General features: G+C 46.8%; 11 protein-coding genes; 5 read left to right on the top strand and 6 right to left on the bottom strand.

Annotated features, from left to right (window-relative positions):
• Positions 1 to 483: 483 nt before the first annotated feature.
• On the top strand, positions 484 to 2,179 carry FFUJ_12812 (related to permease of the major facilitator superfamily; the record flags this gene model as incomplete). XM_023582463.1 has 4 exons in its annotated part: positions 484 to 505; positions 568 to 740; positions 817 to 1,892; positions 1,954 to 2,179. 4 exons carry the CDS (start codon positions 484 to 486, stop codon positions 2,177 to 2,179), a joined length of 1,497 nt encoding a protein of 498 aa, XP_023434993.1.
• A 377-nt stretch (positions 2,180 to 2,556) lies between these two features.
• Positions 2,557 to 4,956, bottom strand: FFUJ_12811 (probable cutinase transcription factor 1 beta; the record flags this gene model as incomplete). XM_023582462.1 has 4 exons in its annotated part: positions 2,557 to 3,972; positions 4,024 to 4,484; positions 4,532 to 4,725; positions 4,772 to 4,956. 4 exons carry the CDS (start codon positions 4,954 to 4,956, stop codon positions 2,557 to 2,559), a joined length of 2,256 nt encoding a protein of 751 aa, XP_023434992.1.
• A 770-nt stretch (positions 4,957 to 5,726) lies between these two features.
• FFUJ_12810 (related to salicylate hydroxylase) lies at positions 5,727 to 7,322 on the bottom strand (the record flags this gene model as incomplete). XM_023582460.1 has 5 exons in its annotated part: positions 5,727 to 6,167; positions 6,233 to 6,314; positions 6,364 to 6,900; positions 6,957 to 7,189; positions 7,212 to 7,322. 5 exons carry the CDS (start codon positions 7,320 to 7,322, stop codon positions 5,727 to 5,729), a joined length of 1,404 nt encoding a protein of 467 aa, XP_023434991.1.
• A 762-nt stretch (positions 7,323 to 8,084) lies between these two features.
• Positions 8,085 to 9,191, bottom strand: FFUJ_12809 (related to 2,3-dihydroxybiphenyl-1,2-dioxygenase; the record flags this gene model as incomplete). XM_023582459.1 has 3 exons in its annotated part: positions 8,085 to 8,241; positions 8,298 to 8,473; positions 8,523 to 9,191. 3 exons carry the CDS (start codon positions 9,189 to 9,191, stop codon positions 8,085 to 8,087), a joined length of 1,002 nt encoding a protein of 333 aa, XP_023434990.1.
• A 309-nt stretch (positions 9,192 to 9,500) lies between these two features.
• FFUJ_12808 (related to bifunctional 4-hydroxyphenylacetate degradation enzyme) lies at positions 9,501 to 10,479 on the top strand (the record flags this gene model as incomplete). XM_023582458.1 has 3 exons in its annotated part: positions 9,501 to 9,656; positions 9,712 to 9,789; positions 9,895 to 10,479. 3 exons carry the CDS (start codon positions 9,501 to 9,503, stop codon positions 10,477 to 10,479), a joined length of 819 nt encoding a protein of 272 aa, XP_023434989.1.
• Positions 10,480 to 10,841: 362 nt separating this feature from the next.
• Positions 10,842 to 12,296, bottom strand: FFUJ_12807 (related to endo-polygalacturonase; the record flags this gene model as incomplete). Its single annotated transcript, XM_023582457.1, has 1 exon — positions 10,842 to 12,296. One exon carries the CDS (start codon positions 12,294 to 12,296, stop codon positions 10,842 to 10,844), a length of 1,455 nt encoding a protein of 484 aa, XP_023434988.1.
• Positions 12,297 to 15,144: 2,848 nt separating this feature from the next.
• FFUJ_12806 (uncharacterized protein) lies at positions 15,145 to 15,555 on the top strand (the record flags this gene model as incomplete). XM_023582456.1 has 2 exons in its annotated part: positions 15,145 to 15,317; positions 15,375 to 15,555. The coding sequence occupies 2 exons, from the start codon at positions 15,145 to 15,147 to the stop codon at positions 15,553 to 15,555; spliced, it is 354 nt and encodes a 117-aa protein (XP_023434987.1).
• A 1,126-nt stretch (positions 15,556 to 16,681) lies between these two features.
• Positions 16,682 to 17,153, top strand: FFUJ_12805 (related to L-PSP endoribonuclease family protein; the record flags this gene model as incomplete). XM_023582455.1 has 2 exons in its annotated part: positions 16,682 to 16,793; positions 16,843 to 17,153. The coding sequence occupies 2 exons, from the start codon at positions 16,682 to 16,684 to the stop codon at positions 17,151 to 17,153; spliced, it is 423 nt and encodes a 140-aa protein (XP_023434986.1).
• Positions 17,154 to 18,255: 1,102 nt separating this feature from the next.
• FFUJ_12804 (related to members of the aldo/keto reductase family) lies at positions 18,256 to 19,604 on the top strand (the record flags this gene model as incomplete). XM_023582454.1 has 7 exons in its annotated part: positions 18,256 to 18,302; positions 18,354 to 18,775; positions 18,836 to 18,900; positions 18,960 to 19,088; positions 19,141 to 19,256; positions 19,312 to 19,475; positions 19,531 to 19,604. The coding sequence occupies 7 exons, from the start codon at positions 18,256 to 18,258 to the stop codon at positions 19,602 to 19,604; spliced, it is 1,017 nt and encodes a 338-aa protein (XP_023434985.1).
• Positions 19,605 to 19,744: 140 nt separating this feature from the next.
• FFUJ_12803 (uncharacterized protein) lies at positions 19,745 to 21,375 on the bottom strand (the record flags this gene model as incomplete). XM_023582453.1 has 3 exons in its annotated part: positions 19,745 to 20,563; positions 20,612 to 21,264; positions 21,315 to 21,375. 3 exons carry the CDS (start codon positions 21,373 to 21,375, stop codon positions 19,745 to 19,747), a joined length of 1,533 nt encoding a protein of 510 aa, XP_023434984.1.
• Positions 21,376 to 21,947: 572 nt separating this feature from the next.
• FFUJ_12802 (related to transporter protein HOL1) lies at positions 21,948 to 23,791 on the bottom strand (the record flags this gene model as incomplete). XM_023582452.1 has 6 exons in its annotated part: positions 21,948 to 22,122; positions 22,174 to 23,078; positions 23,124 to 23,226; positions 23,279 to 23,295; positions 23,350 to 23,557; positions 23,610 to 23,791. The coding sequence occupies 6 exons, from the start codon at positions 23,789 to 23,791 to the stop codon at positions 21,948 to 21,950; spliced, it is 1,590 nt and encodes a 529-aa protein (XP_023435177.1).
• Between the last annotated feature and the right edge of the window lie 302 nt (positions 23,792 to 24,093).

Here is a 24,093-nt window from a genome sequence, read left to right as displayed (position 1 = left end):
GTGCTTTTTTCAGGAATGGGTGCCGGCGTAATAAATAACCCTCCAAACCTGACTTGCTTAGGCTAGCTGCACTGCTGGCTGGTCAGGCTATGTTACATCAAGACCCAGGCCCACCCTTGACACGGCAAAGGTCGGTAAAACCGTCCTGACAAAACTTTCGCTTTGGTATTTCATAGATCGAGTTTGCTATCTCTCGCTTATTACCCCGCATTTCAATAAACTTAGCGTTGGTAGATTCAGCCATCGGTACACCAACAACAATTAGCGGCTTAGCAATTGGTCACATTCTCCGACATCACAGTAGAAACGATGGGTTGAACATAGATAGTCTAAGATGGTCAAAGGAAGTACTGTGTGCTCTGATACAAGTTAAAAACACCCCCTTGGCCACGCTCTGCAACTTCCAATTAAAGATCCGTATCTATATCGAAAACAGCTTTGACAATAGACTTCAACCTCATCCATCGCCCTGTCCTCAACAATATGCCTCCAAGCACAGAAACCTGTCCGTTTCTTATTTCTACTTGCGTAAATCTCCTTGTCGGTATGACTAACTAAGACTACCAGGTCTCTCTGATATGGCCAAGGGTGAACCAATTGCCATGCATGTTTCACATACAGGCAACGACAATCCCCAAAACATCGACCTTTTGGAATGGTCAGAAGCCGAAGAAGCTGCTGTTCGGCGCAAGATCGATTTTCGCATCGTCCCATTGTCAATTCTCCTGTACCTTCTTTGTGTAAGTGTGTCTACTCATCCGCCTTCGTCGCTGTTTCACCAAGCTCTGTAATGCTAATACCTATGACTCTCGATAGTTCTTGGATCGAGCAAACATCGGAAACGCCCGCATCGAGGGCATGGCTCTGGACCTCGAACTCGTTGGTTACAGGTTCAACTGGGCTCTATCCGCGTTCTACATAGCATACATCCTTGTCGAAATACCTAGCAACATCATCCTGAAGAAGGTCGGCCCCAAGTTTTACATACCCCTCCTCGTTACGGGGTTTGGACTTGTTTCTCTTTGCACAGCGTTTGTACGCTCTTTTGCATCGCTGCTTGTCCTCAGAGTCTTACTCGGCGCTTTTGAGGGCGGTACTATGCCCGGTATAGCCTTCCTGCTCAGCTGTTTCTATAAGAGACATGAGCTCATGCTACGGATTTGTCTATTCGTCTCAGCTACAGGCCTTGCAGGGGCCTTTGGTGGACTTCTCGCCACAGTCCTGTCTCGAATTGAACCTTGGGGTGTATCCTCCATGAAGATTCATACCTGGAGAAACATATTCTTCTTTGAGGGGCTTCTTACAGTGCTTATTGGTTTGTTGGCAGTCACTTTCATGCCACAGTCTCTCCAAACGGCATCTTTCCTGAACCAGAGAGAGCGCCAGATCGCCATCCTACGTTTGTTGAGAGATCACAAAGAATCAGAACAAGTCAAAGTCACCCGGCGAGATGTCAAACAAGCTTTGTCATCAGTGATGAACATAACTTGTGGCTTGGGATTCCTTTTGATCAACATTGCGGTTCAGGGACTTGCTGTCTTTCTACCAACTATCTTGCGAGACCTTGGATGGGCTGCTACAAAGGCGCAGCTGATGACAGTTCCCCCGAACTTTCTTGCATTCATCACATGCTTCTCAGTCGCCTATGTCAGCGACAAGACCAAAAGGCGCGGACCATTCATCATCTTACTGACAACAATCTCAGCCACTGGGGCCATCATTCTTCGGTGGGAAACAAAGGCCGCAGTCAAGTATTTCGGTGTTTTCCTCATCGTTTGCGGTGCCGGGGCTTCTGGGCCGGCGTACCTGACCTGGGCTATCAATAACGCAGCCCCTTCTTCAGTACGAGCCGTCACCAGTGCGTATATCGTTACCATCGGAACCCTTGGTGGGTTGATAGCAACGCAAGTATCCAGCCTCCGTCGTGTCTACTGAAACTAATCATGAGCTTAGATGGACTTACCTGGCCCGAGATGGGCCAGAGTATCACACTGGACATTCAATTAACGTGGGTGGACAGATTGCTGCGGTAATTGTGACGGCCTTTGGAACTTTGTACTGTATCTGGGAGAACAAGGCTAGAGAAGCAGGCCGTAGGGACCACAGGTTGGCTGGCCTCAGTGAAGACGAGCAAGCCAAGCTTGGCCATTCTCATCCATCTTTCAGACTTCTTCCTTAAAAATAATCTTAAATTACAAGCGAAGGATAATTACCACATCATTATATTTGAGATCGATGACGTTCTGAAATTGCAAAGCCTACTATGTAGTCCAATCTAATAATCTTCGAGACATTGGTCCGTCTTGACTGAATTAATAGTATTCAAATTCAGTGAGAAAGCAATCAGACAAGTGCACTGGACTTTATGTAACCGCTACAAGATTGGAAACATCGTCAGCAAATCTTGGTACTGTCTGAGCTATAGGCTTTAGTCCATATCAGCTCAAGAATGAATTGACAGTGTTGGCTACATCTAATATTACAGAAGTGCAGCACACCATGTATAAGCTTCATCATAGCATGCTGGAATAAAGGAACTTTAGCCTAAAGAAGCCTCTATGTACTACGCGTGTTATAAGACAGCTTTCTAAACTCAATTGACAAAAAAAAGTCATTCAAGACACCTAACCCTTCCATCGATATCGCACTGAGCCCGTCTATTTCTGCCTCTTGATGCTCTATCATCACTTCCTCATTGGCTATGAAGCCCCACGCCTTCAAAACAGTGCCGAACTCTCCTGTGTGGTCGAGATCTGAAGACCATAAACTTGTCGCTATTGAAGGAGTGTTCGTTTCTGTGTCATGGCTGGTAAGGCTATCTGGACTGCTAGACTCTCCCTTTGAGTAAGGCGTTTGTGATTGATGAGCGAGCATAACTTCAGCTTGATTCATCTCTATACTGGAGAGTTTGCTGGCATTCCAAGGTCCTACTAGAGCCCAAGAGATAGTCTGCCTTGCCATTCTGGCAGGTTCGTATATTTCTTCCATTATAGTGATGGCTTCCAGGCATTGCATGAACCGCTCTTCCGATTCTGACTTTCGTGGTTCACCAGGATCCATAATGCTTTTTATAAATACTGCTGTCGCATTCACTAAAACCCCCAAGATAGAAGCCGGGAGAAAGCTGCAAAGTCCCTTCTCGACAACTTCGCTAGCCAGATTAGAGATCTGTCTTGCGGAATCGAGTATGCCGCTCTTTGCCTCTTCAGCTTCTGCGTAGTCATCATGCTCCTCAGATAGAATAATTGTTAACCTGTGTGCTTGTAGCATCACGGCTTGAAAGGTCAAACGAAGAGCGGTTTGTTGTAAGTAAGTGGTATAAGTAAACTCAGAACCTGTTGAGGGTTCGTAGTTGCAGATACTCTGCGTTGAATCGATCCATTCTGTCATCTTTTGCTTCAAGGCCGATAGGTTTTGGATGCTGATCAGTCGAAAACCGTTGAATTTGGTTTTCTCAGAGTTACAGGATAGCAATGTGTTATTCTCGCCGAGCTGTATAGAGCGATGTAGTCGAAGAATGGGATCCATGAGTTGACAGAGACATGCAAGTTCGACGAATAGTCCACCCAGTGTTGAACGTAACTTTGTGTCTGCGACGTAAGGACACATATCGTTCAATCGAACTTGACAGTCTTCTAATGGAAGATTGGGTTGAAAGTCGGTTCCGAGCAGCATTGTGACGTGAAAGTCATCGTCTCGGATCCTCGGGGGACGTTTTATGTTGAGAGACACTAGTCTATCAGTAACATAACACGACCACCAGACCTTTCGGCGCAAAATGCACTCTCTATGGGAAAGTGTTGTTTCGTCCGGATCCAGATGAAGACCCATTGCAAAGGCTTGAGAGATAGCGACGTCGAGCCAGTGCCAGGTATTTCGATGCTCTTCTGGTGACTTGTACCATAGAGTCATGAGCAGGAGAGATTGGACCAGTGCAAGTCGATCGGTCTCGTAATCCAAATCATATAACAACTGAGAATGATGTTATAATCTATTCGGAGCGGTGTCAGGTCTGAAGCTTACCCGAACTCGAATGAAAAGCTCTTCTCGTGCCCCTTTACGAGAGCTAAACCCCAGCTTTTCTAAGTAGCACATCGGGGTGCATGCAGCCCCTGCAAACATCACAGCTTGGAATAAGAGGAAGCTGATCCTTTGATTCTTTCCACCATACTCTATAGCTCTAAGGAACTCGTCCATGTCAATGGCAGGCATGAAAGGGTGAACATAGGTGAAGTATGAGCGGAGCAGAGCATCTCTGATTTGTAAAGGTGGTATTGCAAGGGCACCTCTTGATTTGAGATAGGCAATGTCGTCTGTTCGTATTCGTTGGGGAAGTGGAATCAGAAACGGTTCCAGTTCAACAACAGATGGTGGCTGGGCGCATTCTTCGGATCCATCATATACATGATATGCCTGTCCTGGTGGGGAACTCAGAACAGAGGGATCAACGCAACTTGCTGCAGAAAACGCCTTAGTTTCCGGGCCTGATATGATCAGGAACTAATTCTTAAGTGCTCCACGATTCACTTACAAATACAAATCAATTCTCGATTACGACACTTGTCAGGTGATGGCCCTGGCCTAGGAACGTTGTTTCGGTGCTCATTTTGTGGGAAGATAACCGAGTCATTGTTCGCCTTTACTGCCCGGTCTTGAGTACCCAAAAGGGCAGTTATCCCAGTGCGATTGAGATTTTTGACGAGCTCAATGGGGCTGCTACCATGACTAGACATGTCAGTAAAGTTTACAGTATATACCGTGGAGGCCATACAACGTGTAGGGAAGAAAAGGTGTCTTACCGGTACTTTTTACCAGCATACTTATTCTTTCGGCTTCCGACCTTGCACTCGCATTGATGCCACGTACAATTGCTGCATGGCCACCCCTGGCGTGCCCCGTCACATCTGACCTTGCGTGCTCTGCAGCGCAAACATGCACGAGGAGCGCGATGGCCATGCTTGTAAGGTCTGAATATAATATTATCCGACAGTGATCTGGTTGGACTTCTGAGCATGGCCTCCATGGTTTAACAGTATCTACAGGATATTCGAGTCAGTGATCATGCAGTGATGCTGTGGGAGGGGCCATGCGGGTTGATATTAGACAAGAGCGCACCTAGAATTATATGACCTCAACTTTACAAACGAAAATGAATTTAATAAAGTCCTGTTCAACTGTGATGGTTATTGTATAGTGTTACAACTGTTACTTCTTGTTATTGTTCTCCTTTGCGTGTTCTACGAATCAGGGAGTCTAACCCGTTGTCCTCGGCAGTCCGCTTGCCCGTGCATTCGGATTTCCTGGTACCAGTTAGCCATTTGGAGCTTAGTAGTTTGGCGTAAGCAAGCCAGCGGTCTGGAACTGACCATTGCTAAACGAAGAGGCAGGGCGGCAAAGCACGGTTTTGCCGTCTCCACTTTAGGGTAACGGAACTAAATTGCATCATAACTAAACCTACCATCTAACATGGAGAAATTAAGTCACATCTACAACGCTAGTGTAATTTTGCAATAACCCTTAGTTGTAGGATGGTTCTGAAGCGACTTGTTGTTATTAAGTGTTAATTAAGTACAGGGGGTAAGTGCTACGTAATACTAAGATTGGCCACCAAATCCTGACGTGTAATAAGTCGGGGGTTGTGCATAACTCCGGAAATGGGGGCTATCAACTAGATTCAACACTGAAAGCCATATCTATTCAGTATATGGGACTGTGGCAGTAGCTAACTACAGCTGTCTAGCTAACTTGGTAAGTTTTCTTTCCCACTCCTTAAAAGCCTCGATGCTATCTGTAACACAATCAAAAGCCAACATAGTCTTAAGATATTCATGATCCCCAAGTGTTTGTCCATCAGGAGGGGGAGTAGTTCTGGAAGAAGCAAGCCAAGCGTCTCTTGCCTCTTGTTCAGGCCCGTCTAGTAAATGATACGTGTATCGATTTGAAATTGCCCCTTGCACATTGTTCGACGTCCGAGCCTTTCGCAGACTCTCGTAGAGCTTCAGCATATTTGATAAGCGGCGCGGTGCCTGAGATTTGTATACCTCGGACTGGTTTAGCAAGCCGAGAAGCTTGCCAAGCACAGCTCCATCCTCAACTGCCATGGCAGCACCCTGTGCTTGATATGGTAGAGTTGGATGGCAAGCATCTCCCAGAAGTACCACGGATTCCTAAAACAGTATTGTTTAGAGTTTCTGTTAATTCGGCCTGTCGGAGAACGGTTGTTTTAACTCACGCATGCCCAGCTCTCAAGTTCCTTGTGGTGGGATAACTTCCACTTCAGCACTGACGGAACGCAAGAAATCAGTTTGGTCAACCTTTGAGCATGTTAGAGAGGGCGAACAGAGATGTATTATCAAAACATACCGAGGGTCCCAGCCTTCGAAGCTACTCCTCATCTCGTTCAGGTCTCCGGGTGCCCGTCGCACGTCTTTAGGAAGGTTATCGGGACGGAGCATGATCAAGTTGTACTCTTTACCGCCTTTCAGAGGATAAAAAACGCAGTGCCTATCTGGGCCCATCCAGCATGTCGCAGTCTTCTTTTCGAGGAGGCTGCTCAAGGCCTGGTCGTTGAGGCCTTTGAGCATTTCTACTGGAACAGTGCATCGATATGCCAAGTCTCCTGTTTCTGTTGCTGGGGACTCTCTGCCCAATATTAGGTCACGAGCCCGAGAATAAAGACCTGCCGCACTGTCAGCCATGCGTAATACGTAGCAAAAATGAGGCCCGACTGTACCGTCTGCACCAACAATGACATCGCCAGTCACTTCCTCACCGCCAACCAAATTGACACATGAATTCTGAAAGTCAATACTGGTCATTTCTGAGCCGAGTCGCAGCTCTGCACCGGCCTCCTTTGCAGCGTCCCAGAAGGCTTGATGAAGATCTGCCCTAGCAATTACACTGGATGGCAATCCTTAGCATCTGCGCCATGGAGGACGTTGCGTCATTATACTTACAGCCAACTGTCCCTAAACGAGTCCCGAACGTAATTCTTGTCCATTTTGTAGAGGACCTTTCCATCGGTGTATCTCACGTACTCGATGGAATCCAGGACGACACCCTTTTCTTTCAAAGCAGGAAGAACTCCCAACTGACGAGCCACGCGCGCGGCGTTGGGTGGAACTTGGATTCCTGCTCCAAGCTTCTGTGTCTTAGCAACGAGACATTCGGCGCGTGTGACGTTTTCTCGCTTTGAGGATGGGGTCACTTACAGGCTCTAGGGCCGGCGCACGCTCGAGAACAACCACCTCGAGATTCTCTCGTCGACAGGCAACAGCTAGCGCCAGTCCTCCGATACCAGCTCCTATGATAACAACCTTCATCTTTTATATGTAAGGACTTGATGATAGTATATACGTAATGATCTCAGCCCAAGTATTTGAGTGTAATAATGGTTGGTCCCGTTCTAACGAAACCTGAGATAAGTAGATATATGAGTAAGCTGACTGTGATCTACCAAAAAGGAATGCGGAGACGGGAGTCCGGTTTGCCGACTTTGACCGGCCTTGGTTTGGTGGCTGACATCAGTTTGGAATTTCGGGTATGAGTCTTGTGATCCTTTCAGCCTGTTTCGTAACCACTAACTCCCAATGGGTCAGCGCATGCCAGTCCAAGTTTGAGTAATCTTCCCTTCTACTCTTATTGCCTGAAATAAGTTCTGCCTTTAGCAGACACCTTTAGTATTTAGTAAAAAGTTATTATATATAACATCTCCTTTTAGAACTCTTTAAATAAAATATAAATATAAAATTATTAAAAAGTATATTTCTATTAAATTCTTACTATAATTTTAAGTACAATTATATAAAGCTTTAATCTTTTATTTTAAAAACATAAAACTTTATAATTTATATTAATTTTAGCAATAACTAATATATTGTCTTAGAAGTTATTTATTTTTATTATTTTTATTAGTTTTTTTAAGAAATAAAATAAAATCAAAGTTAATTTTATTTATAATTATTTAAAAAATATAAACTTAAGCCTTTTTAGGATATTTATTTAAGAATTCTAAAGTTTAATATATCTCGTCAAGATGTCATAAGCTTTAAATATCAATTAACAAAACTCTTTATATACATGTCTTATTTATCTGGCTGTCCTGTAATAAAGGTGAGAGGAACATTAGGCCCCCAAATATGAAGCGAATCAGGAGCTTCAGGACTTCTGGTAGAAGGTACATGTTTATTCACAAGATCGCCATCAGAATAATGCTCCAGAATATTGCCCGATGTATCGAACCTGCCTAAGTTAGATGCTTGAACTCGAAGCAGGTAACGAGAAGTATTATTTCTTACCAGTAATCGAAAATCTGACTGCCCAAGACATGTCTGCCAATGCCCCAGCAGTTAGTGTAGCCTTTTTCAGAGAGCCAATTATGCCCGAGGGCTTGCGAGTCGAAGTCGTTTATCTCAAAGCTCGAATGATGGACAAAAGCCTTCCCGTTGGTTGGATTTGCGCCCAAGAACAGGCTCTGGGTACTTGTTAGCGTAGACAAATAACCTGAGTGGTAAGATAGTTACATGGTGATCGGTAAAGGTTTCACCGAGATCAATGTGCATAAAGCTAGTTGAATCCTCACCGGTCTCGGGGTTGAAAACAGAATCGGATGTCACCAGGTTGAACAGGCTTTGGTACCATTCACGCGTCTTGATGAAATCGTCCTTGGGCACAATATAGCCGTAATGGCCTAGCTTGTGAACTGGACTCGGCCCCTTATTGAATCGAAGGAAACGACCTTTTCTCGGCTTTTCCAGAGCATGGTTCATCACTGGCGACTCTTTATCCAAAGCTCGCGTTGCTGGATGATCCTGAGGCTCCTTTAAAGCTTGGCCGTGAATGAATGTAATGGGAAATCCGTTGGGATCATTGAGAGTGACTTTCTTTCCCCCACCAGGCCCCTCAGCGTCCAGGATTGCTGAAGCGCCTGATTTGGAAGCAGCTTTGGTGAGATCATCTAGTGAATCAACTGCCCACGTTCCCCCAAGAAATGCGCGACGTGCGGTGGGGGACTGTTCAGCAATGTACAGGTATGGGTCACGACCGTAGCCGCCAAAATAGATGCGCTTGTCCTCTCGGAGAACCTCGGACATTCCGAAATCGCGGAGAAATGCACAAGCCGACTCGAGGTCGGGGTGCTGGTAGTGCACGGCAACAAGACGCACGACTTTGATCTTGTCAGCTGCAGTCATTTTATGAATGTGAAAATATGATTGAGTTGGAAATCGATATTGGAATCCAGAATGAGAACTCTTGATTTTGAGATTCAGAAAGTTCTGTGCATTTTATCTATTGAGAAATGGGTAAGAAGAAAGTTGAGTCTCCCATCAATACTTCGGATGGGTCGGGTTCGGCCGGCAAAACCGTTGAAGACCGTGGTCCGCTAACGTGCGGGCGCATAGTAACAAAGTTTATAACTGCCGAAGGGGCCCGTACTTATTTGACGTATTTTATTACCAAGAAATTATTTCATCTCTATCTTGCTTGTGCATGCCGTCGAAATGGGATTTCAAAAGCTTGTTCGCTTTGAAGAAGACGGTTCCAGTCATTATGGAAACCTCATCAACACCAGCCAAGGTGGCTACGAGGTTGAAAAACTGACCGGCAATTTGGAACAAGGGTTTCAACCGACAAATCAAGTTGTTACAGTCCCGAAGGTATGTGACCAGAGCAACGAGCTTGCAGATATGTAAGACTAACAGTCTTTGCCAGCTTCTTTGCCCTCTCGAGTTTACGCCCATCATACTTTGTGTCGGGCTGAATTACCAGAAGCACGCAAAAGAGGCAAATGTGAGTTCTATTGTACCGGCGCTGGTTATGTCTGAGATCACTTTTAGTCTGCTATCATTTTGTGCTACCTATTTATTGCCCCCAAGCTTACTCCCGCATCCATAGTTGACGGTTCCAAAATATCCGGTTCTTTTCACCAAACCCTCCGATGCTTTGGCTGGACCATTTGATGATGTGCGCGTGCACAAAGACTGTCAGTCTCATATGGATTATGAAGGGGAGCTGTGCGTTATCATCGGTCGCGATGCCAAGAACGTGTCTGCTGATGATGCTCTTGAATACGTACTTGGCTATACAGCAGGCAATGATGTCTCAGCAAGGAATTTCCAAGTCCCCGATGCTTCAGGAGGTCAGTTCTGCTATGCCAAGTCCTTTGATGGATTTGCACCCATAGGCCCAGCTATCTACAGTCCCGACATAGTTCCTGACCCACAAGCCCTACATCTCAAGACGATAGTGAACGGGGAGACGGTGCAGGAAACAGACACGGCGGACATGATCTGGTCGGTTCGGGAGCTTATCGCTCATTTGAGCCGTGGTACAACTATTCGGCGTGGAACGGTCATCATGACGGGCACGCCATCTGGGGTGGGATATTTCAGGCAGAGCTTTCTCAAAGACGGTGATGTTGTAGAGGTGGAGATAGATGATGGATTGAGGATTGTGAACCGTATGGTATTTTCACCTTAGTTATTTAAGTTCCATAGCTTCCTTGGTCATGGTGCCTACTTATATTCTGAGGCTACAGGTTTCCATTATTTCTCATGCTCAAAAGTTTCACTTTTGTCGTGCGGGATCACAATGCCTTTGGTAACTGGGGCCTGTGATTAATTTACGTCTCATCATACCATAACTTCCACCATGTACTATGGGACTTTTTAAAAAGGACTACATATAATATATTGCTACTTATTGGTCACAGTGAGTCTGACAAGATGCAGGAGCAATGCCCAATAAAGCTGTGAGAAAAGAAAATACTGTAATATATAAAATTGCGCGGCGAGTGGCAGCCTGTTCAGCAAAATAACATGAATCGCCAACAATACAACTTCTCAAGCTGACGTGAAAGTCATGTTATGTACATGCTCATTTGCATATGCCGGAATAAAGTCCGCAGTCAAGTACCAGCCCGGCTTCTGCATGTTATCCGAGATGACCTTCCCATTGATAACCAGGTTTTCGAACCTAACATTGCTGATTGTCCGGTCTTCGTCATAACCGACAAAGATAGACATGCTGGCTTTTGTCCCAGTGTACTTCAAATCACGCACCAACACGTCCTTGATTCCTCGGCCCGGTGAAGTATTGTACTTGGTATTGTACATGACTCGGAAGTTGAGCAGTTGGCCAACGCGAATATCTTCGACGCGCACGTCGTCAATCAAGACGTCTTGAATAAGATTACCGTCTCCGGGATTGAGTGCAATGGTTCCTTGGTAGTCAACCTGTCCCTCTCTTTGGTCGAGGATGTCGATGTTGCGAATAGTCAGACCTGCGATGGCCTCGGGGTCCTGAGTATTGCCATGGGTTCCAATATTAATCGGATGCGCGACATCAGCCCATAGAATTGAATTTTGGATGGTGATGTTGGTAGAGTTTCCGTACCATTCATCCCGATGAGCATATACAGCGATACAGTCGTCTGAATTGCGCAAGAAGACGGAATCAATAAGAACGTTCTCGCAGCAGTACACGTCCATTCCATCTCCCCATTGCACAGCGCTAAAGTCGCGCCAATGACTGAATGTCACGTCCTTTGACTCGTAAGCTCTAGGAAGGAAGTTGATGCCGGCCAGGCGCTCGATCAAGACATTTTTGGATCGGTAAACCTGTACAGAATTTCCCTTTGGACTGTACAAGAGGCCTCGTCCACGTATGGTTACGTCGCTCGAGTTGGTTACTGTGATATCGGGAGCTGAAACCACTGCTCCGCCAGCGACATATAGAGTTTTGCCAGATCCAACCTCGAGTGTAGAGTTGAGCTTATGATAGCTAGGACCGTAGTACAGGACATCCTTATCATCCTCCGATGGGACATTCGTATCAGGAGGGTTGGTGAAGATGTGCAGAACATCGAAGATGCCATCGTTGACTTGAACAAGAATATCTCGCGGCTCATCCAAGGTGAAAGTGATAACGGAGCCAGACTTCTTTGGGGTCAAGTTGAGAGAGTAGGGTCTGATGACGGCCTTGGAAACTTGATCTTTGAGATATTTGGCTTGGATCTCTACAGTACCGTTGAAATCAAAATAGGCCAGAGATGAGTTATGCCTGGTGGAACCGCCGGTGGTGAAGTTGACCTCGTTGAGAACTGGCTGATATGTTTCGATCTTTTGCCACTTGCCGCCTGGGACACGGGCTTTGACATCGTAAGAGGTCGCGATAGGGACGCCATCGGGAATAGGCCACGTCTGAAGAAACCCTTGTGGGGCTTTTGCACCTACAAAAATGGTGCTGTGGCTAAGAAGGAAGAAGCATACTGACTTGACAGCCGTGCTGAGTTTCATGGTTATAGTTAGGCAATGCAACAGAGTAAACAAGACAGAGTGAAGGTAATGCAATACACGATTGAGGTGAGGAAGCAAGATATAAATTAAAATGGGTGTATCGGGCTCAGACTTGGCATTTACGTATTTATACACGGGAATTGAAGATCTATCGCTAAAGATGTAGTCAAGGATACTACATTACGGAGACCACTCGGCACTCTAATGCCCCGCTTCCCCGGACTGGAAGGCTGGCGCTAAGACACATCTTGAACCTCGCCATGCTGATCTCGGAGTCATTGCCGATACTTTTTCCATCCTTGCAACCTGACTGGGAATTAAGCCATACTGAAGCGCAAGTAGCAGTGTATCGCACGAGAGCCAGAGATATGTCTAGCCGATGAATGGCCCGACGTAAATAATCCGAGGCGGGATCGGCCTCAGGGAGTAAATGAACGTCGGATGTTAGTACAGGATATTAAAACAAAATTAGCAAAAGCGATCCTAAATCTAGGCTAATCTTTTACCAAGCTATCTGAGTCTTTTATCACTAAGGATCAAGCTCCCGAGTCTTTTTGCTTCCCCAGGCTGGACTAAGACGGACTCTCGTAGTCTAGATCGGCCCAGCTGGTGTGGATTGCAAACGCCCAATGAGTGTGACAAATGAGTATGATAAGATTGCAGTCAAAAGCCCTTGGTCCTTGCTGTAGACCAGTTTGTGTTGTATTTTTACGTCATGGCTTTCAGTAGCGTATGACTTATCACGATTAACGGGGAATACCTGCAGCGAGGCCAACGGTAAACGTGGAGTACGGATACCAAGATTTTGCCAATAAAATCACATAAGAGGGGGCAAATGCAAATGTAACCCCAAAAGTCATCCCTCATGTACCAGAAACACGATGGATTATATTTACAAGTCGCTCCAACCCAACAGCATCCGTCCACTAAGGCTTGCGCCTGGGGTATGGAACGCTCTGGTTTGCTGTGAACTATATCATGCCCCATTGAATGAATCAGATCCTTATGAAGCTCCGTTTTATTGTTGGGGTAGTACAGATAACCGCCTCAGTATCAGTCTCGACAATTGCCCTCACTTTGAAGCCGTGCTACGTTCAGAAACAAGCCTTCGAGGCTATGGATTGATGCGCCCTTCGTAAATTAGCAGTCGCTTGAAGAAAAGAAGGTTCAGGTTTTAATGATGGATGAGAAACATTATCGTTCTCAGAGAGTCATTACCTGGCTGGGTGAATATTCACTGAGATATGTGATTTCTGTCGCCCCTTCTCGGCAACGGACAAGACTCAACTGTGCAGGATTCTTGTCATGGAACATGACTCAGCTACACCCGGGGAAGATCCTTCATACCCGGCCCTAGCCCAGTCTGCTAACATAATGCGAGCTCTATTCGAACGGAGACCAGTTCCCGATGGCTTCATATATGAAGGGAGCCGTATTGACAGATTTATACAATACAAAGCTCCTTTTTCGAAGTCAATGAGAAGCCCAAGCTCTAATCATCGCTTTTTTGCTAACGAAAGTGGAGGCATGGGCATGGGGCCATTCTCCATGAACCCTGGTGATATAATTGTGGTGTTGTTTGGAAGCCACTTCTGTCTCATCTTGCGGTCAGTTCAGGGAATAGATTGGTATAGCCTCATCCGTGACGCATATTTTCATGTTGCGATGGACCGCGAATTTGTGATAGCAGCAAGCTCATTTGACTATCGAAACTTTGTACTTGCTTAGTAGAATGATATCTTCAATGTTAGTACGGGTCTCAAGCTTGCAGGCTGTCCTCGGCAAGAAATGATCCCATGCATGTTAGCGTAAACTCACTTAAGCGAGCTATTCGGCCATGCATAATAGCAGAAGATCGGCGAGCATTCAGCTGCGTAGCGAAAGATTTTGGCATTCACGAGTATGATCAGCTCACCGTGGGTCCTTATGATTCAGGCATTAATGACTCTCTGCATATCGCATATGTGTCGGCAGTTGTTGTCTCATATACTGCCACGTAAATTGACTAGCTCTGGTGTCTCAGCAGCGACTGGTTCTTGGTGTCTCAGAATCAAAATGCCGCGCCATTTTTTGACCTTCCCTTGTAGTATTCGATTCATCCAGAGTCCTCTCATCTGAGCACTATTTCAGCTATCGCCTACATTCTGGTGAATGATCCTTCATTTTTGGAAGGCGAACTAAAGACTGGGCAATGACTAGAAAGTTGTAAAATTTCAAATGAGTAATATGGACCCAAATCGACATTGATGAACTACCTCTCACTCACCTAGAGAAATACAGGAGATAGATGATCCCTGTGAGTAAATTAGGCAAATGGATTCGGCACTGGTACCTTGGCCCCACCGGAATTAATGTTATATTTGGCCAACAACCGGTGTTGTCTTCGTTCTGTCAGGAGGCTATGACATAGACAGTAGCCAGAAGGTTAAGAGAATAACGATAATCATCCGAATTACCAAGTTGAACAGTCACATACCAGAAGATCAAGTTCTGAACCCAGCGCACCAAGGAAACCTTAATCCTACTACATAGATATCCAAATCTACGACCAACTATACCAATACGGTGATGGCAAGCAACGCATCTATCATGCGATATGATTTCAACTCCACACTTGACAAACCCGGGAGGAATCGAATTACCTCCTTCCAAGACTCACGTATGATAGCATCATGGAGAATGGACAATGATAGCTGAACTCCACTTCTGAGGCAATTCCAGTGTCCGTTGGCAACTATAAAGAAGCTGTATCTCCCCTTCCCTTCCCATCAACCCTATCAACAGCACACATAATCAACACTTTGCAACACAAACACTTCAATCTCAAGGACATTATCAAATCATCACCATGAAGGTCTCCACCATGCTCGTCTTTCCTGCCCTAGCTCTTGGAGCTGCTACGCCCAAGCTCCCGGTTTCTTCTATCGATCCTGCCTGTCTTGAGAGTATCACCAGCGTCGCCGACTGTATCAAGAACATCAACCCTACTGGTGCCGCCGCTCTTACCGATGTCGCAACCTGGTAAGCCTGATGCCCCTGTTTATTTTCTATCACAAATGGTCAGCTGATAGGATATAGTCTCGCCGAACTCGTGGCTGGGGTCCAAAGATGTATTCCAGGTGTCCCTGGCGGCCTGCCTTCTGGTCTACCAACTGTTCTTCCCACTGGCCTCCCCACTGGGCTGCCTGTTCCCCTGCCCACTCCTCTTCCCGGTGGCCTTCCTGGAGTTGGTACCCCTGAAATTCCCGGGCTTCCTTGAGCTCTTTCCAGAGTACCAACAGCCCTGTAGACTTTTGTCCACCTGGAGTACGGATGGCGGTATTAGGTAACAGGGCGAGTTGGCAAAGATGTCTAAAAGATCTTCTTGGTAGTTCCTGTTGGTTATTGCGGGTTTTGGATAGAAATGGACCTACTGTGCATACCTTCCCATAGTATTAAACTCTCAAACCTATTACAAATCAGAAAACTATGGATGCCCCCGGTGTTGTTATTTTGCGTGATGCAACACCCTATTCTGGAGAACTATGAAGGTCGTCCAACCTGTTGTCCGACGTCAACGAAGACGACTTGTTGGCCGCAATGCCTGACCTGAGCGTACTTGCAACGGACAGATTGTAGATTGCTGTAGTTCTGGTATCGTTCAATAGAGCGAGCACTTTATAGTGCACTCCGACTCGCAGCATGTTTCCAAGTATCGGCTTGAAGCCAAGGTGAACTGCCAAGAAATGCAGTCCCTTTTCGCTTTGAGTGACTGAGAGTTACCAGTCTAACTACAAGCTCTTCGGAACCCAGCTTACCAATGAAACTATGCCTGTATGTCAAGTCGGTGACCAAGCTCGTCGATAGGGATCAGAGACCTCAACTCGCGGGGTACTGAAAAACCAAAGAATATCTCACTCACGAGGCGAGAACGGTCAAGGTCCCGCATGGATGCCATCTACTGGCTGACATTGGCCTCACGCTTAGTTTCGGATGGTAGACCATCGACCTCCAGGCTCCACCCATCTGAATAGCCCAGTTATCCACGAAGCAGGGATTGAAGCCAATTTGTGAAAGCTTGGGGTCCCCGATCCTATGTCACAAAAAGACTTTAGCCAGTTTATTATATCTTAGCAGGCGTTCGTTTAGATCAGTTTACCCTGCTTGCTCAAGACTACCAGGCATCCCTAAGCTTCAAGCTCCATTAGAGTCTTTTGACTAGCCCGAATATAGGTAGTCTACCAATATTACCACTCAACCGTATTTGTCATCCTCCACCTCGGCATTATGTTCCGTGATGTAACTGACTGACTCACTGATCTTTATTTCATGATCAATCAAATTTCTTCTTTTTCTTCTCCCAACTCAGCAACGTACAAAGCTCAATAAAACACGCCATTGCAATCATGTCTCACCTTACCTACACTGCCTACGAAGGCTATGGCGAGCGCGCCAAGAAGGACCTCTGGTACAGCCAAGCCGTCCGCGTCGGAGACATCATTGAATGCTCTGGGCAAGGTATGATTGACTCCTAGAAATGAAAGTTGTGTTGCTGAATTGCTATCAGGTGGCTGGGACCGAGAGACAGAAAAGATCGACCCGAATGTTGTGATACAGATTGAGAAAGCATTCGACAACGTGGAATGTGCTTTGAAGGCAGCGGGTAGTCGCGGTTGGGAGGATGTTTTCTTTCTAAGGTCACACCACCTGCCTTGTAATAGCGAGGCAATTGAGACGATGGTTCGCTGCCTCAAGAAGTATTGTCCGAATCATCAGCCAACCTGGACAGCCTTGGGGGTTCCTCGCTTGGCTCTGGACGACATGCGAGTTGAGATCGAAGTGCGCGCGCATGTCCCTAAAGACCGAGAAGAAAAGTAAAGGTGATGGTTGAGCATTCCGAATAGGCAGATATTCAAATTGAGTATACTGCCAACTCAGTGTGTAAATCGCCAAACGCTGGTCTATAGAGTTGCACCATCCAAATTATTGCCGGGTATCTCAGTCTTCAGTGTTGTTTTGCATGTAGGCTGACGACCGTGAGATACATGATTTGATGATCATTTCAGGAAGCCACTTTAACAAGCAATGCAATATTGGACTTGGAAACGAAGCGCAATCAGGGCGGAAAAAATAAAAAGAATAAAAAAGAATAAAAAAGAGAAGTGTATTATTGCCATCAATATATCTGGCTGTCTCTCCTTTGCTGACCATTTCTTTTTCTTAAATTGTTATCGTTATCGTCATGTCGCCATCTAATCAGGTGGATCTAGTCCTAAAACGAGCTAATGGGAACTGCAGCCAATCCAGAGTGCGTCATTGTAGTTGCTCACCAACAGAGACGCTGAATAAATGCAAGACTGGGAAAAAGAGAACGGGGGCCCATTTCTAGACATATAATGCGTAAATCTGGTATATAACGACTAGTATCAGAATCGCATCTCAGACCGTAAGGCGGCGTCATAGGTCTTGATAAGAAGCCAATACCTTCAAATTTCTCCTCCACAGCACCTGAGACCTTCTGTTGGTTGCTGGATTGCCAATGCGCTTTATTACTTGGATTTGGGCAAGTTGAATCTTAGATACCGAGCTGCAATCAATCACCAACGCTGGTGACTTTCATCAGCCGGGCAAATTACAGAGATGCTCCAGATCCATCCGTTTTACGAGTATCTGATTGGACCGGTTGACAGTTTCGAATCTTGGGGCTGTGAAGATGAATGAGGCGGATATTGACTCGAGTTCCACTGCGGGGAGCTCGCTCGTGATCTTGCTTTGAGGCGGCCATAAAGAGCCAAGATTGGAGCGCTTCGAGTAGCGCGCTCTAGCGCCCTTTCACAGATCCATCAGTCTTACATGCCCAGATAGCGGGGTTGATGTGCTGTAGGTAAAATATCCCTGTCTCCTCAAACATAAATACTCTCCCGTCTTTCTTTTCTCATTCTTCCAACTCAGATTCCCTTTAAAATCACTCGATTTCACAATGTCTCAAGGCAAGACTTTCACCCTCAGCACCGGCGCCAAGATCCCGTAAGCAAACCCGCCAAAATGAGTGGAGAAGGATGAGCTAATTGTTTTCAGTCTCTTGGGATACGGCACATGGCAAGCCTCCCCCGGTGAGGTCGGTCAGGGTGTCTACGAGGCTCTCAAGGTTGGATATCGACACTTGGATCTCGCCAAGGTCTACGGAAACCAGCCTGAGATCGCCGAGGCCTTGAAGAAGTCCTTTGCTGAGATCCCTGGCCTCAAGCGAGAGGATGTCTTCATCACCTCCAAGCTCTGGAACTCGCAGCACGACCCCAAGCAGGTCGAGGCTGCGCTGGACGACTGCCTGCAGGAGCTCGGTCTTGAGTACCTTGATCTCTACCTCATCCACTTCCCCGTTTCTTTCAAGAACTCTGGAGCTCCTATTGGTCAGGATCTGTTCCCTCTCACCGGAGGAAACCAGCCCGATGGTGACGTCGTGATCGATGACAGCATCTCCATCGTCGACACATGGAAGGGTGAGTTTAGCTTATCCAGTCTAGACTCTTGATTCATGCGGCTAACCTCTCTCTGTACAGCTGTTACTGAGCTGCCCAAGTCCAAGGCTCGCGCCGTCGGTGTTTCCAACCATACCAAGGAGCACGTAAGTAGTGTTTCTAGTCTATCTCTCACACGGAAGTAAACAGCTAACACAACCTAAAGCTCGAGGCAATTATCAAGGGCACTGGAGTTGTCCCTGCTGTCAACCAGATTGAGCGCCACCCTCTCCTGATCCAGAAGGATCTCATTGACTACTGCAAGGAGAAGAACATCCACGTTACCGCATACTCTGTAAGTTATTACAGCTAAACAAATCGAGAAATCGACACTAATTCATGCCCAGGCTTTCGGTAACAACATGGTCAACGCTCCCCTCCTCTTCACCTACCCCGAGATCAAGGCCGTCGCCGAGCGATTGACCAAGGAGAAGGGTCAACCCGTCTCACCCACCCAAGTCCTGTAAGTCGTCATCATCTCCATGCTCCACTTCTTTACGTGGCTAACAAAAGTATAGTCTCGCCTGGGCCCAGGTTGGTGGCCACAGTGTCATCCCCAAGTCTGTTACACCCAAGCGCATCGCCGAGAACTTCCAGGAGATCGACTTGTCTGAAGACGATATCCGCGAGATCGAGCAGGTCGGCAAGGAGCAGCGCCGGTACAACGTTCCTTACGTCGCTAGTAAGTTCAACCCCAATAATCATCACCAAGTTCAGTGCTGACCATCTCTTAACAGACAAGCCTCGCTGGGACGTCAACATCTTCGGCCATGAGGATGAGAAGCCTGCCACTCACCAGGTCATTATTTAGATAAAAGTAAAAGTAGATATAGAAGCGCTTGAATTATTTTCTCGTATTATGAAGAAGTGCATATTGTGATTATGTACTTGGGGCTCACCGGTGATTCATGAAGGTCCACATAAATATGTCTCCAGGATATTCACCACCTATTAGTATCTCGACTTCCAAATGATATCTAGATCACGGCAATATCTCAGGGCATAGGTCATCCTCGTGACCTCCCACGAAGCCTCAAGGTCTTCTTTCACCACCAGCCTATCTTCAGGTGAAGAAAGAAATACTCCCAAGGTATACGCTGGCCAATTACCCGCATATGATCTTGCCCATTCTCGACTACCTTGGTGACTCTCGAGAATTCGTAGGAACAGTTTTATCTGCCACTTATCCCTGGATACCACCGATGGCATAGTCCCTCTACTCCCATTCTCACTAATCTCTTCCAGCAGGAGAGAAGCAACTAAAGCATATAAATATGTTTCGTCTCTGATTTTCGAGCTGGGTATCTTTCTAACTGTATCGGTGGAAGTGTAAATGGATTCCGAGTGCGGATCGCAGAGTTGTGCCTCCCAGCATTGCACCTCTTGCTGTATTTGGCTGAAAACTGCGGGATCCAAACTGACACCCGAGCGGTAGCACTCTCGTAAGATTATGGCTGTGCGGAAGAAAGACAACGGCACCCCTAAGACAGGACTTTCAACATTCCAGGGCGCTCCTGATAAGAGTGAGGACCTGTTGAGGAGCTTCTCAACACTATCCCAGAAATCCGGGTCGAACACAAAGTCAGATTGGCTGCTTTCTGACCATAGACCTGTTGAGAGCAGGAACTGCTGATAGATGACACTTTCGAGGGCGAGTCTGTCAAACAGTCGTTGAATACCGGCCGGTTTGTCAAGCAGTCTCAAAGTGACTATACGCGTCGCAGCATTGACGTGCTTTGCAACATCACTATGCGTGCCCCATCCTAAGCACTTTTACTGTCAGTAGTTGACTTTATGTATGATCATTTGAGGACGTACACCGTGGAGATAAAGTAGCATCACAGACATGAGGAGCGCGTCGTGGTTCTCATATTGAGCAACTTTGCCAAGTAAAAGCTGAAGTTCTTTCACCCCTTCAGCGTAATAGGATAATGCAAGAGGATGCATTTCCCAGACGGAGTCGGTGAGGAATATGTGTGATGCAGCACAAGCTAATACTGAGTAGTACAAGCTCTTGTGAGTTACCATGAGCTGCTTGATTTCGGTAAGCCAGCCATCGTGGAATCCGCGGTAGCAGTCTGGTAGTAGGAGGAGGGAAAAGTATTTATCGGAGAAGTGATCTGAGACGCGTAGCTCTAGGTGGTTGGAGAGCACGCGGTGTACGGTGGCTGCTTGCGATAGGAGGTCTAATGGACAGACAGAATCCATCTCGTATGTAGTCGATGGGCTTGAGGGCGAGGGAGCATGCTGTAAGGGCTGATTGCTGCAGCTGGGTATCAAGAAAAGGCCATCATCATCGGGTTCAGGTAATTGTTCTTTGAGGCTACGATCTTGGTGCCGTGAATCGCTATGGTGGGAGTACCGACGATCGAGTAAATCGCTTGCTGACGGCCATATGCATTTTCGCCCTGAAGATCGGCACAAGTCGCAGATCGGGGTCTTCTCGTCGCATTTCTTTCGTCTTTGTCTACCTGGTTATCTAAATGTTAGCAACACGACCGACCGCATGCTATCGACTCACATGTAAAGCAACCAGTCTTTGTGCGTAACTTCTTCCGCGAAGTGTTAATTTTATCGGTCATCGTCGCATCTCTGGGTCTGGACACAAACAAGAAATCGCGGGCGGGGGCATTTATGAAGGTGTTTATTGGAGACGGCGGGCAAGGGAGGAGCTTCAGGCGCTATTTGAATCTAACGTTGGCGTGTGACCAGGGACATCTTGACCTAAACAGGTTAACCTGTGTCCCTGGCCTGCGTCAGCGTTATCTGGGGCTGATCATCTCCAACGTCACTGGACGATAGCTTCGCGGTGGAGTTGTTGGGATGCGGGGTTAACATGGACAGTGATCCTGCCAGACGCTTGGCACAACGATAGCCGATATCAAGATCCCATTCGCCCAATCAGCTCCTTGTTGCGTATCTCGATCTACTGAATGTTGTTATCAAGACACCAGTGAGACTTATCAAGGTCGGTGGGAAGGAATGGAAAGCGGAAGTGTGAGTTTGGGACTTGTGAATACGCGTCTGGAGAGCTACAACAATTAAGAATGTCATGTTATGAGGTTCTAGATATTCTCAAATGCCAATATTTTTAAGGTCTGACGACTCTCTCCTCCATTCACTACAGAAAGTAACTAGTATTACCATCTCTCCATCAGTGGCTTGCTTGACCATCCTCAGCCAGCTCATAATATTTCTCAGCACTACGAGTTCTGAACATCTTGCCATAGACCATCATAATGATGAACGCAGAGGAGGCTGCCATTCCGACAAAAGCTGCGGAAATGAAGCAGTTTTGATACCCAAGATGAGTGATCCAAGGGGTGATGCTGATCACGCTGTTAGCGATAACTGAAAAGATCCGTTGGAATGAGACTTACCCATAGCTGATTGCGAAAGACATGGTGTTGCGAATGAGAATAACCGTGACGATTGCATCGCCACTGATGCCATGATAACTATCAATGAGATAGTTGACGCTGAGAGTGACGCCTACAGCGCTGGTGAAGGCGAGACATCCCATCGCAAAGACAAGTCCGAACCAATGGACTCCATGGGCAGCTCCGACACCCCAGAGAATCAGTGAACAGGGTACCATGACGACGCAAATGGCAAATGGCCAAAGGCGACTTTCAGCTTCCATGATGCCTCCATTGCGACGGGCAAGTCTGATGGTCAGAATATCACTAAGTCTGCCAGAAACCAGAGCTCCAATGATGACACCAACGCAACAAGCAAGATAGCTCAGGCCAACCATGGAAGAACTAAAGTTGTAAGGCTCGCCGGAAAGAATCAGTGAGGCCGTTGCGTTGAGAACATTGAACCAGATGAGGTATGAACCGTAGGAGAAGCCGGCGTAGAAGATAACAGGCCAGGTCAGATACTTCAGTGATCGCCATGATCGCGTGAGCATGTTTTGTCCCGGCGATGGCTGCCAAAGCGACATCTTCTGGAAAAAGGTCTTGGGGGTATTGTAAACCTCGCCGTTCTCCGCAGCCGGCGTGTCTGCAGCTACAGAATCACTCTTTTCATTCTTGATCTCACCCTGGGAGAGAGAAACCTCAGTACTGTCCTCAGAAACAAGTTCGCGGGTGTAATTCGTCTCTTCCATGAAGAGGAAGAGGAAGACAAACACAGCCGCCAGGAAGATAGCGGGCCAGTAAAAGACCCACTGCCAGCCTTGGTGATCGGCGATGAAGCCGCATACAACTGGGGCAAAGTAGTTGCTGCCGGCGAGGGCGAATGAATAAATTCCCATGTATGTACCGCGCTCGTGGGTGAAGTACTACGCCCGTTAGTAGAGGCTTTCATCCGTGGTTTGGACACTTACGATATCAGTTACTGAGATCTCTGGAAGAGCTTCAATGGGCGAAATGAAGAAGCCTTGAATAATGCACTTTGCTAGCCACTCGCCATTGCTGCTGACATACGCACTAAGATATCGTTAGTCAACGGAAAGATATCACGTTCAAGATCAAAACCAACCTCCAAATGCTGGTGCCCTAAGCGATGAGAAGTCAGTAATGTATACAGAGCATATAAAGAGGACCACTCACTATCGCTCCAAGGATGGAGATCAGATACGTCAAGCGTTTGCCATAGCGCAAAGAGAAAGGCTGCCAGAAAAGAAGACTCCAACCAAGAAAGAGAAACATGTATCCCGTTCCCTCATTGAGGGTTGCGATGGAAACGCCAGATTGAGCGGAGAGGGGTACAAGGACGGAATAGACGGTAGACACTGCAAAGCCAGCGAACCAGGTGTATCTACATATCGTCAGTTGTCTTGCAGCACGGTGGAGTACACGTCATGACGTACAGGTTCTGACAAATCAGTGAGAGGAGCTTGCGACGGGGAGTCCAGTTCAGCGGATCATTGGGGTCCTTGGATGGAGTCGGGTTCAGCACAATGTCGGCAGATGAACTGGCATGACGAGCATGCATGTCATGGTCCAGATCCACAAGGTGGACGGTACCAGGGATGCTGATGGATTCGGTCATTGTTGGTAGGCTGAAAAATGGAAGAAAAGCGGATTGGTACGAGATCTGATGGATACAGACGTGCGTTGAGGCCTGTCAATATATACCCTATCTACCAAGCAAAGAATGATACAGCTGATATGATGAAGCTCTGAACAGCGATAGCTTAGAGTAGTTATCTTGGTTTCCGAAATTCGCTTCCCCGCTGGGAGGGGGGCGGATAAGCTAGTGGTGCATCCATGTAACATGATGGCGCAAATACACGTGAATGGTCAGTCTTATCATCACGGTGGGACGAGGGCTTGAGCTAAGTTAGGTTGGTG

This window comes from Fusarium fujikuroi, chromosome FFUJ_chr08 (genome assembly GCF_900079805.1).
Source record: "Fusarium fujikuroi IMI 58289 draft genome, chromosome FFUJ_chr08".
Lineage (NCBI taxonomy): Eukaryota > Fungi > Ascomycota > Sordariomycetes > Hypocreales > Nectriaceae > Fusarium > Fusarium fujikuroi.
This window is presented reverse-complemented; position numbering and strand designations above follow the sequence as displayed.